This window comes from Lacerta agilis, chromosome 15, assembly GCF_009819535.1.
Source record: "Lacerta agilis isolate rLacAgi1 chromosome 15, rLacAgi1.pri, whole genome shotgun sequence".
Classification (NCBI taxonomy): Eukaryota; Metazoa; Chordata; class Lepidosauria; order Squamata; family Lacertidae; genus Lacerta; species Lacerta agilis.
In genome coordinates this window covers 32525138-32544177 of record NC_046326.1, presented here as the reverse complement: position 1 = coordinate 32544177, position 19040 = coordinate 32525138, and the positions used below count along the sequence as shown (strand labels likewise).

General features: G+C 46.5%; 1 protein-coding gene across 1 annotated transcript in view; it reads left to right on the top strand.

The window, feature by feature from the left end:
* MYBBP1A (MYB binding protein 1a) overlaps positions 1-19040 on the top strand; it is a 45235-nt gene that overhangs the window by 8356 nt on the left and 17839 nt on the right. The window contains 15 exon segments of the mRNA XM_033171674.1: positions 123-239; positions 1390-1515; positions 1716-1918; positions 2427-2539; positions 4890-4983; positions 5168-5325; positions 6434-6523; positions 6830-7012; positions 8682-8846; positions 11307-11464; positions 12951-13085; positions 15565-15585; positions 15587-15683; positions 16443-16574; positions 17021-17089. Coding sequence (XP_033027565.1) covers positions 123-239; positions 1390-1515; positions 1716-1918; positions 2427-2539; positions 4890-4983; positions 5168-5325; positions 6434-6523; positions 6830-7012; positions 8682-8846; positions 11307-11464; positions 12951-13085; positions 15565-15585; positions 15587-15683; positions 16443-16574; positions 17021-17089 — 1861 coding nt within the window.

Genomic DNA, 19040 nt, shown 5'->3' with positions numbered 1-19040 from the left:
TGGTGGCTTAGCATGACATCTGAACCGGCCTGTTGTCCGCCATCTTTTTACTCCCAATAAGATGGCAAGGCAAGGGACTGCTTGAGTGGCTCATTACTTCTGATTGCTTTCTGTCGATGCAGGGAAATGACCCAGCACTGTGTGACGCGCCTGAGGAAATGGATCATAGCTCGGCTGGTTGGCCTAGTCGAGAACCCGCAGATCAAGAAGGGAGAAGAGTTTGTGACTGATGTGACCAGGTAGGAGGGACAAGATGGTTGACAGCGGCTTGCTCCGCCCGCTTGCTGAGGGAAGGGTTTGTTGTTCACTCGAGACAGCTGAATACTCTAAAGCAGGTTGTGTACTGCTCACAACCTTTGTATGACCGTAGGCCGCAATCTGCACTAATTCCTTTCAAGCAGTGTCTTGCCACTTTAAACAGAGGCTCCCCCAAAGCTTTCTGGGAGCTGCAGTTTGTTCAGGGTGTCCAGAGTTGCTAGGGAACCTTTGTTTACCCTCACAGGGCTACAGTTCCCAGAGTGGTTTAACAGCCGTTCCCTCTTCCTCCAAACCTTCCTCAAAAGCACAGGTTTCTGTGAAATCTTCAATCCTCTCACTGGAATGAAGACCAAAGAAACATAATTGAATAAAAGTACATATTCTTCCCTTTCCCAGACCTGTTTCCATTTTCCTCCCCATCCCAGTGTCAGAAGTTTAGCTTGTAAGGTCCTTGGGACGGGAGCTGGTCCTCTGGTATTTGATAGCGCAGTGTGTATGTTGATATTGCCAAGATAGAAACTTAAGATCCTGCAAGACACGTTTGGCATTTACGTTGCTGAGTGGTTGCCACAATGCAAGCTAGATCTAGCTGAGATGTAACCAGTGCTTATTTTCTATATTCTGGTACTCACCGTGAAGTTGTTACAATAAGTGCCACACTCTTTTTTATTAAAAAAGGAGTTCCGGTACTGTGTACCCTTGAGTAAACGTAAAAAAAAGGTAAAGGACCAGGTAAAGGTTACGTCCAGTCAAAGGTGACTATGGGGTTGCGGTGCTCATCTCCCTTTCAGGCTGAGGGAGCAGACGTTTGTCCGTAGACAGCTTTCTGGATCATGTGGCCAGCATGACTAAACTGCTTCTGGCACAATGAGTGCCAGAGCGCATGGAAATGCCGTTTACCTTCCCGCACTATTTATCTACATGTTTTGGCGTGCTTTCAAACTGCTAGGTTGGCAGAAGACCCCCATCTATATTTACCTGCCACAAACATGAGGACTAGAAACTTCTTTCCAGGTGAAAGTGTGTATTCTTGGCTTTCTAACTGAAGTGTCTCTAGAGTTGCGAATCATTTGGGAAAGGCCGCTTTGTTTCAGCAGCCTGTATTAAGAAGTCGCTGTTGTCTTCTGCCAGGTTCTGCTTCTTCCACGCTTTTTTCAAGACCAAGAAGCCGACCCCTGAGATAACTGAGACGAAAACTACACCATCGGTGCCCCTAAGCGAGGCATCCCGTACAGCAGCCGCAAACTCGTTTTTCAGGTATTCCGTTTGCTGCCTTGCTAGTTTTGAGCTCTTAAAACCGTCAAAAGTTCTTTAGAGCGACAGGCTTTCATGTTGTTGGTCCTCATATTCAGCAACGACAGCTGTCGAGGAAGCCTGATGTAACTATTTTTGACATTTCTGCATATCCCAAACGGCGGTTCCTGTGTTCAGTCGTTGCTCTCTCTCTCTCTCTGCAGTTTGCTCCAGCACTTGAACACGATGCCCGCCCTGGGGGACTCGGCCAAAGCCGAAGAAATGAGGAAGAAGCACCTTCATGGCTTGACCGCCAGCGGGGACCCCTGGCTCTACCTCATCATCCAGTACGCCAGTGCCCTCCTCTCTCACCAGGCCCACGTTGCAGTTGTGGTGCCATTTAGCGATGAAGAGAAGCTTGCTTGGGAACGGTACGAGGCGCTTAGAGTGGGGTGGGGTGCCTGTGGCCTTCCAGGTGTGGTTGGAGTCTGCCTAGTGCCCAAGCCATTTTACTGCCCGAGGCGGAGGAACAAGTTGGTTCTTTCCCCTTTCAGTGCACAAAGTCTTCACTAGACTGGCCTATTCTCACCAAGCTCTGCTGGCTGGAGAAAGCAAATAAACAAAAACGCAGAGCTGCGTGTCTCAGTCTGACCATTCTCTCCCCATCACTGGTGCGGAGCCAGTGTGGTGTAGTGGTTAAGAGCGGCGGACTCGTAATCTGGTGAACCGGGTTCGCTTCCCCGCTCCTCCACATGCAGCTGCTGGGTGACCTTGGGCCAGTCACACTTCTCTGAAGTCTCTCAGCCCCTCTCACCTCACAGAGTGTTTGTTGTGGGGGAGGAAGGGAAAGGAGAATGTGAGCCGCTTTGAGACTCCTTCGGGTAGTGATAAAGCGGGATATCAAATCCAAACTCTTCTTCTTCATCATCATCACCACAGAATGCTGCAGACGGTGGAAACCTTGCGGAAGAAAGAGAAGAAAAGTCAGAACCTGAAGTCCTCCGCCTTCCAACACCTCCTGCTGTTAGTTGGCATTCACCTCTTCAAGGTAATATCCGGCACACTGGAAGTGGCTGTTTTGAGTGAGGCTTTGAATATGGCTGTGACCATAATCCCTGAGCCCAGTGATGATGATGATAATGGAAGGGGAGAGATATTTTGCAAAGGGCTGCCAGGGCTTGTCTTGAGAAGAGCATAGGAAACTGCCTTATATGAGGTCAGACTATTGGGTCTACAGTGGTACCTTGGTTCTCAAAGTTAATCCATTCCGGAAGTCCGTTCCAAAGCCAAAGCGTTCCAAAACCAAGGCGCGCTTTCCCATAGAAAGTAATGCAAAACAGATTAATCCGTTCCAGACTTTTAAAAACAACCCCTAAAACAGTAATTTAACATGGATTTTACTATCTAACAAGACCATTGATCCATAAAATGTAAGCCATAATCAATGTATTATAGTATAAAATAAAACAAAATTAAAAAATTAAAAATTCCTTCTGGTAGCACCTTAGAGACCAACTAAGTTTGTTCTTGGTATGAGCTTTTGTGTGCATGCACACTTCTTCAGATACACTGAAAAAGAAGTCACCAGACCCTTATATATAGTGAGAGAGTGAGGAGGGGTATTACTCAGAAGGTTGGTGGGAATGGGTGATCGGCTGATGGGTGTGGAAAACCTGTTGACAACTGTTAACGACTGCAATTGGTCTTGCAGGGAAAGGCAAGGGGTGAGATGGCTAAAGATAGCTTTGTCATAAGACAGTATTGTAGATGATAAAAATTAAAAAAAAACATCTTACCTGCACTGATGATAGTCGTTGTTTGGATGGAAGGCTTTTCTCCATTTCCGCAGTCACACAATCAATCAATTAATCAGTAGCTGAACTGGGACCCACATAGTCACAAAAACAAATGAACCGAAAAAGCCTCAAAAACAAAAAAACGCAAAATAAATAGCAAAAACAAAAGCGCCAAATGCAGTGGTACCTTGGTTCTCAAACCTAATCCGTTCCGGAAGTCAGTTTGACTTCCGAAATGTTTGAAAACCAAGGCGCGGCTTCTAATTGGTGTAGGGCCCCCCGGAAACAATAGCCGACAGCCGCATTGGAAAACCGGAACACTTCCGGGCTTTTGGTGTTTGAGAACCAAGGTGTTTGAGAACCAAGGTACCACTATGTATAGTTCAGTGTTGCCTACACTGGCAGTGGCCCTCCAGGGTTTCACAAGCAGGGGTCTCTCCCAGGCCCTACCTGGAGATGCTGTGTCTTGAATCTGGGAATATATTCTTTTACACAGGAAGCTTTGCTCTGCTACTGAGCCGCAGCCTCTCCAAAGTGGGGAGCAAACTGAGACTTCTCTGTCTCCCTGGCAACTCCATCCTTTCAGGCAGAGCCACAGGGGTTCCTCTCTTTTATAAATATACAGGTGAAACTCGAAAAATTAGAGTATCGTGGAAAGGTTCATTTCTTTCAGTAATTAATAATAATAATAATAATAATAAATTTTTGTTTATATCCCGCCCTTCCCAGCCCAAAAACGGGCTCAGGGCAGCTAACACTAATTAAAATCACAGCAAAAACATAAACACAATCAATTTAAAATAACAGATTAAAATACAAATTTAAAAATTCAATATTAAAACTGCAGTCTCATTTTCAAATAACCCACCAATAAAAGAATGAAGCATAAGTATCAAACAGAAACCAACCCAAAGGCCAGGTGGAACAGCTCCGTCTTGCAGGCCCTGCGGAAAGATGCCAAATCCCGCAGGGCCCTGGTCTCTTGTAATAGACTGTTCCACCAAGTCGGGGCCAATACTGAGAAGGCCCTGGCCCTAGTTGAGGCCAACCTAGCATCTTTGTTGCTCGGGACCTCCAAAAGATTATTATTTGAGGACCTTAAGGTCCTACACGGGACATACCAGGAGATTCAGCTTAAAAGGTGAAACTAATATATGAGATGGACTCATGACATGCAAAGCGAGGTGTGTCAAGCCTTTATTTGTTATAATTGTGATGATTGTGGCGTACAGCTGATGAGAACCCCAAATTAACAATTTCAACTTTAGCAAGTGAACTGCAGGGTTGCAGAATGCCCTGAGATGGGCTCCTTGTTGCAAAGTGCGTAGGGCAGGGCTTTGGAATGCCAATTTTCGGAAATGGGAGAATTACTGAAACATAGGAACACTGAAGCCCTTTCCCTGAAGTGCAGGTCGCCAGAAAGTCTCCCTTCCTAACCTACTTTGCAGGGCTGTTGGTGAGGATAAAACCAGCCTCGCAGGCTGCCCCGAGCAACTTTGGAGAAAGACGGGATAAAGCATAGTGACGATGACTACTTTTTTCTTTTCTTTCTCTTTTGGTTCCCCCGCCTCTCACTTCCTCACTTGATTCTCACCCGTCTAGTCTCCTGCAGAGTGTGTGAATCTTCTGAGTGACCTGCAGAATTGCACCCAGAGAGCCTTTGGAGAGAAACCAAAGAAGAAAAAGACAGCTGCTGGTGAGTCTCTGTTCGCAGCCTGATTTATCCACCACACCCTTGTAGATAAGCCCCTCATAGTTGCTGGCCTGATATTTACCTATTTATATAGTAAACAACAGGATTAAAGGCAGGCTGGATTTGCTGACTAGACTGGTGTTGCTTTGCATGCATTCAGGCTGCCTGTGTGTTTTTCTCCATTCAGGTGGGGAAGAAGAAGAGCCGGAATGGGTGGAGGTGATCATCGAAGTCCTCCTTTCCCTCCTGGCCCAGTCCAGCGGCCTCATCCGACGGGTCTGCAAAAGCGTCTTTGGGCTCGTCTGTCAGCACATGACAAAGGGCGCCCTGCAGCTCATCCTAGACGTGAGTAGCCTGTGGCCGCCTAGAGCAGAAAAGATGAAATTCCCACCCTCAGGGGCCGCATGTCCTTGGGGGAAAGCGGTTGGGGGCCACGTCCCAGTGGTGGGGAGAGTCAGAGCTGGGTGAGGTTAAAATGGGGGGGGGTCACGTTCATTTAAAGCGCTAGGATACAGCCCCTCCCCAAAAAAGAATCCTGGGAACTGTAGTGTGTTAAGGTTGCCAAGACCCGTATTCTCACAGAGCTACAATTCCCAGAGTTTGAACCACTCTGGGAATTGCAGCTGTCGGAGAGGAATAAGGAGTCTCCTTAATTCCAGCATCTCCCCCCGCCTTCAGGCCTGTGGGGCTTCGACCCCTGGTGGAAAAACGCCACAACACTTCTGCTTTTGACAACGGCTGTCATTGAATTCTACTCAATATTGACCCAGAGCAGAACTCCGACGTATAGTTAGCAGAGTAAAAACGTAAACACGTTGCAGGATTCCCCAAAAAATAGACCAGAGGCAATTGTATTTCATCCAGCAGAGCTTTACTGCTACTGAAGGCAAATGAGCATAATGGTCACAAATCCAATACATTCAGGATTGGCACTGTCCATAAGAAATCCAGTTGCAGGAGACTTAACTTAAACTTACAATAACTTATGATAAGATGAAACCTTAACACTATATGCAGAACACCACACCAGAAGGAAGCGAAGGTGAAACCCAGGCTCCTTCTGGCCCAACTTTTATAGTAGCATGACCTTGACAGAAAAAGATAAGAGAACCAGTTTAAACCAGTTGTATTCAGATTCTCTGAAGGTATAACCCAAACATCATGAACCTTCTGCTTGTTTCTTTCACACAGAGAAGCTTCCAGAACCCTCTTGAATTAAGTAGATTAGGAAAGATCTCTGCACATCAGATCAATACTTTCTGTACCAAGAAATGCAAACTGACCATGGCAGCCCTTTGCCACAGCAAATGCATGCTTAGGGAGAGCCACTCCTTTGCGCGCATGTGAGAGAAGGGGCACATCTTTGTCAATATGGCGCCTGCAACTTAGGTTTGAGTGTCAGTACTGACCACCTGTACGTATATGTGTAAAATATATCTAATTTCTCCACAAGGTTCTCGACCCACAGCACGACCAGGATGAAGAGAGCGCCGTCGTCGTGATGGAAGAAACTCAAAAGAAGAAATCTTTGCCGGAAGATGCGGTAACTGCTACCGAATTTGTTATAATAATGCCCTTAGCCCTGGAGCGTCACTAAGGCCACTTTCCCCCTTTGCATTTTAGGACTGTGTCTAATAAACTGGGTAAAACATGGGGAACGGCTGTTGCGACTTCAGGCTAAGCCTCCTGACGTTCCTGAGCCGCTGTATTTGAATATAAAATAAGACTGAATGGGAAAAGGAGCGATTTTGAGCACTTTTAGCTTGATGCAGGATTTTTTCTAAGGACGGAGATTTGCCAAGTCTTGGATTCCTAATAAATTGTGTTGAATCTTCCTCTTTCTCGGCAGAGCGAAGACGACGGCGGTGGGGAGAGTTCTTCTGGCGAAGAAGAAGACGGCAGCTCCGAGGACGACGAGAGCGAAGGGGAGGAGAAGGAGGCTTCGGAGACGGATAACGAAGACGAGAACGTTGAGGCCGACGAGAAATTCCGCGCCATGCTGCGAGGAGTTCTGCAAGCTGGGAATGCACTGGTAAGTGTCGCAGGAGGCGAGGGTGAGGTGCGGAAGGCTTATATATATTTATTTGGTTTTTCCGATTAAAATTTTACAGTCATATATCGAACATAGATCATAAAAACAAGGTTCCAAGGAATATCCTGGACTTCCACCCTCCTAATAATAATAATAATATTATTATTATTATTATTATTTATACCCCGCCCATCTAGCTGAGTTTCCCCAGCCACTCTGGGCGGCTTCCAGTCGAGTGTTAAAAAAAAGACAGCATTAAATATTAAAAACTTCCCTAAATAGGGCTGCCTTCTGATGTCTTTTAAAAATAGGATAGCTGCTTATTTCCTTGACCTCTGATGGGAGGGCGTTCCACAGGGCGGGCGCCACTACCGAGAAGGCCCTCTGCCTGGTTCTCTGTAACCTCACTTCTCACAGTGAGGGAACCGCCAGAAGGCCCTCGGTGCTGGATCTCAGTGTCCGGGCTGAACGATGCAGGTGGAGACGCTCCTTCAGGTCGTTTAGGGATTTAAAGGTCAGCACCAACACTTTGAATTGTGCTCGGAAACGTACTGGGAGCCAATGTAGATCTCTCAGGGCCGGTGTTATGTGGTCCCGGCGGCCACTCCCAGTTACCAGTCTAGCTGCCGCATTCTGGATTAATTGCAGTTTCCGGGTCACCCTCAAAGGTAGCCCCACGTAGAGCACATTGCAGTAGTCTAAGCGGGAGATAACCAGAGCATGCACCAATCTGGCGAGACAGTCTGCGGGCAGGTAGGGTCTCAGCCTGCGTACCAGATGGAGCTGGTAGACAGCTTCCCTGGACACACAAAATTGACCTTCGCCTCCATGGACAGGTGTGAGTCGAAAATGACTCCCAGGCTGCACACCTGGTCCTTCAGGGGCACAGTTACCCCATTCAGGACCAGGGAGTCCCCCACACTTGCCCGCCCCCTGCCCCCCAAAAACAGTACTTCTGTTTTGTCAGGATTCAACCCCAATCTGTTAGCCGCCATCCATCCTCCAACCACCTCCAGGCACTCACATAGGACGTTCACTGCCTTCACTGGTTCTGATTTAAAAGAGAGGTAGAGCTGGGTGTCATCCACATACTGCATACTTTGTGGGTCCTATTTTTAATCATTCTTTCCTGTATGATGATCCAAATCTTTTCCATTTCCATTGTATCCAGAATTCACCATTAAACTACAAGTGATACTCCAATCCTACTAACGATTTTAACTGTTTACAGTGGTCTTTTAAGATGAGTTATAAATTTCCCCCATTCCTTATTAAAATTTTGCTCTTCCTGATTTCTGATTCTTCCGGTCATCTTAGCCATTTTGGCATAGTCCATTAACTTGATCTGCCATTCTTCTCTGGTAGGGGCTTTATCTTCTTTCCATCTCTGGGCCAATAATGCGGCACTTTCTTCTGTGCTGAGGGAACCCCGAGTTCTGTGGGGAAGAAAGCTGAATTCTGCAGCTTGGAAACCTATTGGGTTGTCCTTCCTGGAGTTTGCCCACTAAAAATGGATGGACTTGACTGACCCCAATCTGTCAGCTCCAGTGTTTCTACTCTGGGTCAAACTTAGTTGGATACAACCCAAACAGTGGCATAGGACCAGCATTGGGTACAAAACTTTAAAACACACACACACACACACATTTTTAATATTTAAAAATCCCAGGGTGGCGATGACAGCGACGAGGACGTTGACGACGAAACCATGATGTCCCTCGACGAGAACCTGTCGGCCCTCTTTGCCGAGCAGAAGAAGCGCATCCAAGCCAAAAAGGACGAGAAGGAAAAGATGCGGAAGGAGAAAATACTACGCCGGGAATTCAAGATCAAGGTAGGAGGAGACGAGGTGTTGGCCGCAGGTGAGAGAAAACCCTTTGAAATCTCAATAAAAGCAAAGCCATTGAGAGCTGGTTCGGATCGATGCAGAAATGTTAAGCGGAGATAAAAATAAAATAAAAGCGGATTTGTTTCCCCTGGGTGAAGCCAAGGGTGTATTTTCAACCTGCATCTAGAAAACATTGCATTGAAAGATGGGTTAAATGACTCTAATCATAATAACCTTCAAATTATGAGTTAAGATCCTGGTTGTTGTTTTTTATCTGACTTGTTCTGAAGCTGATAGCCAAAAGCTAGCTATCTCTTTGTAGCATGAGTTTTTGTTATTATTTTAACCAGAGGTTTTCAACCTTTCTGAGTCCACGGCTCCCTTGACCCAAGCACATTTTTTCTGTGGCACCCCTGTGGGACTCGGGAGCCCAATTGTGTCACCCCTTGCCTGCAGAGCTGGCAGCCTCTCACCCTTTTTCGAACACCCTTCCTTGTGGAGTGTTCTCTGAGCCTCCTCTCCTTCTCCCCTCTCCTTCGGAGTCCTACGGGCAGCCGCTGCTACCGCCCCTGGTCTCTGAGCTGAAAAAGAGAGCTGCCTCCTCACACTGCCCCACAGGGGCCTGGGACTTGTCTGCCCATTCCCAACAGCAAGGGCTGGTGGACTGGCTGGCTGGGCTTCCTCACCCACTTGCTTGCTTACTCCAAGGCTGCCTTAGCTCCTGGCACCCAGCACCCCCTGGCCAACCCCAGAGGCACCATTCACCTGGGGAGCTTGTAGCTAGGGCTGCTGCAACAAAGAGCCATGCAAGCCTTTGGGAGGCAGGGATGCGAGAGGGCATCCAAGGAGGGGGGGGGAAGGAAAGAGGGACAGAGGCCAGTGTCGCCCACAGCACCCCTGACCACCATTCAAGGCACCCCAGGGTGCCACGGCCCACTGCTGGAAAGCCACTGATTTAAACATTTTCACCCCACCTTTCAAGGCGCAAGATTTTCTTGGAGCCACGTATGAAACAGCAAAACATAAAAATAGCACTACCGTAAAACAGTACATATATATATAACAGCAGCTGAGCAGTAAAACCACAGGAGATTTGCAGGGACAGTACCTATTTTTGTTTTGATGTACAACTTACGGCACATACTGTTTTTAATTTAGAACTGCTGTCCATCCCTCTGTGGCTGGGTCTGAGGATGAGAGGATGCAGTTGGGTTTGGGATTGTTTTAATTGTGGCCTCCAGGGGTCAGCATAAACTTGGGAAACAGTTTTCAGCATGTGAAATGCTGTTTGGTGGCAAGAATCCGAACCGGAGCAGTAGAGCCAAATACTGAGCTAGCTTCTGAGTTACTCAAGTCTCTTCCCTGATGTTCCTTGAAAAAATAAGTGGATCAGGAAGGGAGAAGAGGGAAGGTCTTGTTCTTTACCAACATGATGGAGGCCTTGACAGATGGCAGTGGAGGAACCCTTTTGCAGACTATTTTGGGCTGTGATCCTGTACTCACTTACCTGGGAGTGAGGCCCATCAAAAACAACAACAGGGCTTCCTTCTGAGCGTAAGTCATTTTGCGCAGTGTACAAAGTGAGTTGCACAAAAGCTTAGTGGGAGTTGGGAGAACAAAGGGACCATCATGCGGCCACATCTGTGCGGTTAAATTTGGTGGGGCACCCCAGGACCAGGGCCCAGGTGTGGCGCTCAGGAAACTCGCCAGGCTATACCCAGGGTGATTTTTTCCCTGGCTCGATTGTTTCCTTCAACTCTGATAACTCTTGACAGTGGTGTGTCTGTTTGTAGAAACCAGCTTGCTCTGCAAAAGGCAACATCTTACTTACATTGCCCCACCCACTTTTGCTTCTGGTTCCGCCCACCAAGTGGCATGTGGCCCTCGGAAGGTTTCTCAGAATAGAGTGTGGCCCTCTGGATGACCAAGTTTCCCAGCCCCTGCTCTAAGAAGAGTTTGGATTTGATAACCCACTTTATTACTACCTGAAGGAGTCTCAAAGCAACTAACAGTCTCCTTTCCCTTCCTCCTCCACAACAAACACTCTGTGAGGTGAGTGGGGCTGAGAGACTTCAAAGAAGTGTGACTAGCCCAAGGTCACCCAGCAGCTGCATGTGGAGGAGCGGAGATGCGAACCCGGTTCACCAGATTACGAGTCTACAGCTCTTAACCACTACACCACACTGGCTCTCAGTAGCGGGCCTCATCCCTAACAACAGTAGCGGGTTATAGGAACGCCCTTTCTCGAGACTCTGGAGAGCTGCTGCCGGCCAGAGCAGGCAGTGCTTGTCCAGGTGGACAGATAGGCTTTTCCTGGCAAAAGGCAGCTCCCTCTGTCCCCATATACTGCAGTCATTGCTGTCGGCCCAGCCCTAGACTTCCTGCATGTGCACCCCTTCTCTGTCTCCGGGAAGCTTGTGTTGGCCTGAGTCCGACACATCTCCCTTCTGTCCCTCACACTTCCAGGTTCTGGATTTGGTCGAGGTGTTCCTGTCGAAGCAGGCGGAGAACCCCCTCGTGTTCACCATCATCGACCCGCTCCTCTCCGTGATCGAGCAGAGCATGAGCAGCGAGTCCGACAAGCAGGAGCAAGACTACCTCCGGAAGACGGCCGATATCTTCACGTGAGTTTGTGGCGAGGCTTATTATTTGCTATTTCAATTTTGATAGCTCAGCCGGTAGAGCAGGAGATTCTTATTCTCGGGGTTGTGGGTTTGAGCCCCACATTGGGCAAGAGGTTGCTGCATTGCAGGGGGTTTGACTAGTTGACCCCCGGGGCCCCTTCCAAGTCTAGGATTCTATGATTCTCTCTCTCTCTCTCTCTATACCGCTATTGAAAACAACAACAACCCCAAAGCAGTTTACAACAACTTAAAACGTACAATAAAAACCACATAAGAAGTTAAAAACAGACATTACATCATTATAGCTAGGAGGTGGAAGGGGCAAGCAGAATATAAAATGAAAGAATGGTATTAAGAGGTGTGGGGTTATAGCTATTACAGTGGACTCTTAGGTTACGTACCGCTCTGGTTACGTAATCCTCAGGTTGCGAACGTGGAAGTGTATACTTCTGGGTTTTGCCGCCTGCGCATGCGTAGAAGAGCGCTGTGCGCAGAAGCAGCGCCTCTAGTTACAGGTTTGCGCACCCCGAAACGAATTAAATCCATAACCAGAGGTACCAGCGTAATGACAAATTAACATGTGTCATTAAGGTAAGACGGTGAATATGCAGGAGAAATGATTTTGAGGAGATATGGAGGGTGTTTGTAGAATTTGTACAAATGGAAAGGGGTCAAACCATTGCAAGAGGTGTTGAAATTTTGGGAGGTTGGATACTTACAGCGGAATGGTCTCGGTGGGGGGCGGCACATTTTTATTCCTATTTATTTATGATTATTACTTTGTCAAAATAAAAAAAAATTAAAACAACACACAGACCAAAAACAGACATCAGCGAAAATATTGCCTATGTACATCTTACGGAATAGAAAGGTTTTCACCAGGTGTTGAAATGGAAGATGTCTTGCTCGGTTTTTCTACTGGCAGATCGTGATCGACCAGTCTTTCTTTGCTGTGCTGGGGTTTATTTTAAGGACCTTTGCTACATTTTTTATCCAGAGGTGCAAAACGAACTGGGAATTACAGACCTCGTGTTTGCCTCTCTGCATCTTGATGTGGATTCAGTCCATGTGGCATGGGAGGAAGATTTTCTTCTTCAGGCAGACCTCTGCATGTGAAACATTGTGTATCCAGTGCTAGTCCTACTTAGAGTCGACCCATTGAAACTAACTCAAGTCCATTAATTTCAATGGGTCAACCTCGAGTAAAATGTAGATGGATGTGACACGATACCAGGGTCTGCTGCAAAGAGAGTCTGCAGGTCAATAGTGTGTTCCTATTGATGGTACAAAATTTTCCAGCCGTGCTCTGAAGTCAGCATTTTGATTTATTTATTTTTTAAGGTAGCTGAGCTACCTAGAACAGTTTAGGTGTGGGGGGAAAGTGCAGTATACAAATTATGAATAAACAAAACCAGAACGGAATCATACCAATAGGGTTTCTTTGGTTTACTGACTGCGTCGTGCGGAATGTTCCCTTGGCTTTCAGGAACCACCTATGTAGATCCAAGCAGTACTGCAAAAACGTGGCCCCCATCCGGGAAGAACTGCACGCCCAGCTGGAGAGTCTGGTGAAAAGAGCTTGCAAGCAGAGTGACTCCTCTGTTGCCCTTTACTGCTTCAGGTGGGTCGTTTGGGCAGGTGTGTGGGATTAAGAAACACACACACACACACACACACACACACTTTATCTTTTCATTTAACGCTGCAGTTGAAAGGGGTCTGGAACCCTGAGATTTTCAATGAAAAGCAAAACCCGTTTTTCTAAGTTTAAAAGACTTAAAGCGGGTTCCTAGTTCTCATGGTTTTGGAGGAAATCTGCAGAGGTATCATCATTTATTATTTATTTATTTATTTATTATATTATTTTGTACCCTGTTCATCTGACTGGGTTGCCCCAGCCACTCTGGGCTGTTTCCAACATATATAGCAACATATTGAAACATTAAACGTTAAAAAGCTTCCCTATACAGGGCTCTAAGCGAATGTCTTCTCCCATATAGACCTGGCAGGTGTATAAATATGCAAAGTAAATGTGTTTTGTTTTGCATAATTTATTCTGCTACACCAATAGCGCAGTACAGGCATCTCCTGGGGGTTATGTTTTAGATGGGAACACCATCTAAAAAGCCTGCAAACCAGTGTGGTGAGAGCCAGTGTGGAGTAGTGGTTAAGAGTGGTAGCGACTCGTAATCTGGTGAACCAGGTTTGCGTCTCCGCTCCTCCACATGCAGCTGCTGGGTGACCTTGGGCTAGTCACACTTCTCTGAAGTCTCTCAGCCCCACTCACCTCACAGAGTGTTTGTTGTGGGGGAGGAAGGGAAAGGAGAATGTGAGCCGCTTTGAGACTCCCTAGGGTAGTGATAAAGTGGGATATCAAATCCAAACTCCCCCCCCTCCTCCTCCTCCTCCTCCTCCTCTTCTTCTTCTTCTTCTTCTTCTTCTTCTTCTTCTTCTTCTTCTTCTTCTTCTTCCGCCCTCTAAACCTCTGCAAACCCTTTTAAAAACCAGCAGCACTTACCAAACTGGTATGAATGGTGGCAGTGGTGGCTCTCAGTCTTCCTCCCCACTGGAGGACGGTGTGGAAATGACGGCAAGGTAGGGGGCTAGACTGGTAACCCAAAGTGCCTGGCTGTGATTCAGAAGTAGACCGGTACCTCAAAGTGCTTGGTTCTTTCCACACCATTTTCCTGCTCTTTCCAGACCATCACTGCCCTTTTTGCAGTTCAAATTGGTTTATTTCATTTGTTTCCTGGCGCCGTGCGTATACGTGGTCATGTCCTCCTCAAACACGCGTATGTGCGGAGACGCCTGTTCGGTACTTAGTCTAAAAAGAACAAAGAAAGAAGAAAAGGCTAGAAAAGGGGGAGCGGGGGGGGGGGAGAGAAAGGGAGAGAAAAATGAAATAATGGGGGGGGGGAATAAAGAAGATTTGAAAAGAGTAAAAGGACTTCCGGCTCTCTTCTGCAGCTACGTATAATATTCATTCCTTACAAATCCAACCATTCGATCTTCTACCGGTATAAACCAGTATTACCGTATATACCCGAATATAAGCCGACCCGAATATAAACCGAGGCACCTAATTTTCCCACAAAAACCTGGGAAAGCTTATTGACTCGAGTATAAGCCGGTTCACCTTTGCCGCTGTGGAGGAGAAGGAGGAACGAGCAGCCCGAAAGCAGCCCTTTGGGCTGCTCCTTCCTCTTCCTCCTTTTGCAAGTTTGCATTTATGCGAGCAGTTCAGGAATGGAACAAGCTGCCTGGGGAGAGTAAAGAACCGCTGTTCTTGTATGCTACTTAAGGATCGGTTGACTGGGGAGAGCGGGTGGCAGCACAAGCGGAGAGAAAGGGCTTCTTTCTCGCCGCCCCCACCACCCGCCTCACTCAAGTATAAGCCGAGGGCAGCTTTTTCAGCACAAAAAATGTGCTGAAAAACTAGGCTTATACTCAAGTATATAGGTATTTCAATTCTCAAATCCCGATATTGCCAGTTCATTTTCTCTTTCACTCAAAAAGCCCATAAGAAGTTTCCAATCTACAAATCATTACATACAACAAGCACTAACTTTGCAATGAATGTTTGTTTATATTTTTCTCTCCCCCCCCCAATTGATTACTTATGTTACATAGTTTTTAAAACCAATAAAGCATTTAACGGGGCGGAGTGGGGGGGGGAAGTTTCCAATCCTTAACAGATGTCAGTAACGATTTTTCTCTTAATTAAACATGTTAACTTTGCCATCTCAGCCAGATCCAATAATTTTCTCAGCCATTCGTCTACAGTAGGCAGGGCTTTCCGGCTTTCCATCTTTGTGGAGTCTTGCCTCTGTAGTCGTATATCGGAGTGATCTTTTGTAGTCCTTTTCTAACTGTGTGTCCCTAAGCCCTAAGAAACCCCGACTCCTAGAAACCTATCCCTACCCCCTGCCAGGCATTTCTCACCCACAAGTCTATCCTCGCAGCCATAATAAGGTCTAGAAACTTGCTTTTGAAAATGAAGTGGAGGTTCTGAGCCCAAAAGAGATTTCTGAGCTGGTTCAGCATGGAATGATACATAGGCTTCTCCCTGACTCTTCTCTTGTGTATCTCTCTGCTTTTAGTGGGTCCCTCTACCTCTTCGGGTATTAAGGGGAACACGGCTGCTGAAGGAGCTCCACAGGTCGCTCAGCCGAAAAAGAAACTGAAGAGCAGTGAAGGAAGCAGTGCGCCGACCGCTCAGGTGAGGTGTCCTGCGTTTTGTCATCTGTGTCAGTAAACCGCAGCCTGTGTTCTGCCGGCATTGGGGCCGGTCCTGGCTGCCGCAGCACATCCCACCCCTGCCTTAGCCTCCTCCAATCAGAGGCTGGCGCAGGGCTCTTCCTGAAAAACTTACCCTCACATATAGCAGTGGCAGATTTGTTCTCTGATCATTGTGTCACAGAGAGGTGGCACCCACAGATTACAGCGGTACCTCATTTTTCGAACGTCTCCGTTGACGAACATTTCGGTTTTCGAACGCTGTAAACCCGGAAGTAAATGCTTCGGTTTTCGAACGCGCCTCAGAAGTTTAACACTTCCTGTATTGAGTTTTCTGTATTGAGGCTTTCATACCGAGTTTTTGAACGTTTGGAACTTGAATGGTCTTCCGGAATGGATTACGTTCGAAAACCGAGGTACCACTGTATTATTATTATTAGTTAGTAGTTAGTTAGTTAGTTAGTAGTGGTAGTAGTAGTATACTGCCCTATACCGAAGGTCTCAGGATGGTTCACAAAATAAAATCACAATATAAAAACACAATATACATAATCGGAGCAAAAACAACCCAGTAACACACACACCCTCCGACACATTTTCAAAGGGCATTGGGTGTCAATCAGCCAAAGGCCTGGTTAAAGAGGAACATGGGGAGAGCATTCCACAAGCTGGGAGCCACTTCAGAAAAGGTCCCGTTTTTGGATTGCCAAACACTTACTCCTTTTATGCCTTTTTCTTCTAGTCCCTTGCTGTCGGCAGCCTGGACCTGGGCCGAGTGTCCGCAGTGTACAAGGAGGCTTTGAACCTGTTTTTGACGAAGCGCAAGAGCCCACTGACAGGCCCCATGTTTCTCGACCTCTTTGAACGCCACCCGGTAGGTAGCAGAAGAGCCCGGTCTCGGGTGTCGCTTCCACACCGTGTGAGCGCACGAAATGCACATTGGTTGTCGATGGGTTTCACGGGATCTGAGTGACGTCCCAGGAACGGAAGGGGTGTTCTGTTGCCAAAGCCTTCACAGGGCAGTTAGTCTTCTGTACCTCAGAATTTATGACACATCTCTCCGACTAGGGCCACGTTCACAACGTGAATTTAAATCGCCACTTTAAACTGTCATGGCTACTGCCCTCCCTCAAAGAATTCTGGGAACTGTAGTTTAAGGGTTCTGAAGGTTGTTAGGGTAGCTTGATTTCCCTTTGCTGGCCAAATTCGGGAGACCTGGCAGGCTGGAAATCCCGCCCCTCGCTTGTCCTAAAACATCACTTGCGATCCTGGTGATGCGAGGCTCCACTAAACTCCAGGTCTCTTCTTTTTCCCTCGAAGATCATGTGCAAACAACTGATTGACACCATTGTCAAGTCGATCACAGAAGGAGCCCGGCAGCACCAGCAGGTAAGTGAAAAGGCAGCCATGCTGAGCGGGGTCTGTAGTGGAATTTGCCTTTGTTGTTTGTGTATATCAGTGCAAACAATGCGATGCCAATGACTTCTTAAGTATAATAATAATATAAGAAATCTTTATTGCGGTCCAAAGACCCATAGAACAATTTCAGAACAAATACAGTTAAGACACCCAACCACAAAAGAGAGAGAGAAACCGAGGCCGTCCTTTTGTTTTGGTCTCGAGCTTGATGATCTTTGTTCTTTTGACTTCCGAAAGAAACTTTGCCACAGCCAGTGTAATATCATTAGACCTGTCACCCAAAAGATATTTAATAAGGAATGCTTCACATTTTCCTGGCAGATTTGCCAGTAGGGGTTTGATCCCTTGCTTGCTCATGCTGCCTACAATGCAGTAAGATGTGCTTCACGCATTCAACGTCCTGAGAACATAAAGCTTATTCTGATAAGGGATGCCTCTCAGTCTACCATTTAGCACTTCCAAAGGAAATACATTTAGTCTGGTTTTGGTAAAAAAACACCAATAGGTTGGTACAGACAGGTTCCTAAGATTATGTATGTTTAAGAGATTTTTTAAAAACTAATCACAGCTCCCTTTCCCCACAAATTCTCCCTCTCCTTCCTAGGTTTAACATCAGCTTGGCGTTAACATCTTACAGCTATGCTAATTGCAATTAATGCTCGCCAAGGCCCCCGAGTTTTAAGCAAGAAATAGGGGTGTGTGGCACATTTACTCCTGACCCTGACACGTTGCTTCCTTTCCTGTTGGCAGTTTTGGGATTTGGCTTATCTTGTAAAATGGCCGACGCTGCAATTTGTAATAAATAGCTTTGAATACATACTAGGTGGGAAAGCAAGCCTTGATGGGGCTGCTAATGGTCTGCCTCAGATGTCTGGCTCTCACAGAGGGAGCTTTTGCCCGTTCCAATAGTTATAATTACTTGTGAGACAGAAATGTGTCTGGAATATGAAGTGGTGCGAGGAAATTGCCTTGGTGTTTCCCTTTTTTCCCCCTTTTCTGTTTTTTCCTGTGGGTCATTGGGCTTCCTACCATTGTCAGCCTGACATTGTTCATAAGCACCGAACTCTTACCTCCCAAATTCCAGACTGAAACATGCACAGAAAATGAGGCTGAATTTCCCTCGTCTCACACACACACACAAACGCACACACTCTAATGCGGTTTTGATCTTATTGCTGTGACAATTTCCCCCTCAGGGAAGTTGACCTTCAAAATGGCTTCCTCAAGTTGTTTATCCCTGAATGAAGGGAATTTCTGAGTGTGTGTGTGTGTGTGTGTGTGTGAGAGAGAGGGAGAACTCCCTCATTTATTTCCCTTTTCTCCTGGATAAAATTTAATTTATCTCTGTATGACTTAACCTATGAGAATCCCCTGAGTTTAAAGCAAGATAATGGCTTTAAACTCAGCCCAAGTCTCTACATAGCTCCATCCTTACTTCAGACATTGTGATGTATTGGTATATATCACGATATTTAGCTGGTGACATATCACAATGTTGAAAACAATATGTAGCCCAGCCCTAATATGAACGTAATAAATTAAAATAAATTAAATAAGATGGAACAGAGTCTGGCTGATTATTTTTTTAAAGAGGTGATTTATTTGAGACTCCTCGATTTGCTAGGATAAAAAAAAAAGAAAAATACAAAAATACAAAAACACCCAGCAACTAAAAACTAATTACACTCCAGCACATGGCGTCTTATGACTAACATACAGCATGGAATTAAAAGAGGGGGGAAAGCCGCCTCGCGTGAGTGCTCGATTCTGCCCACACCGGCAGTGAAGCGATGACTCAGTTGCACGAACGCATTTGAAGTTGAATGCCTTCACCATAGATGTTTTTCAGCAGGTGGTAAAGGGAGAATTAATCAAGGAACATTTTGCATAAAGAATGAGAGGCAATAAAGTGGTTTTTCTT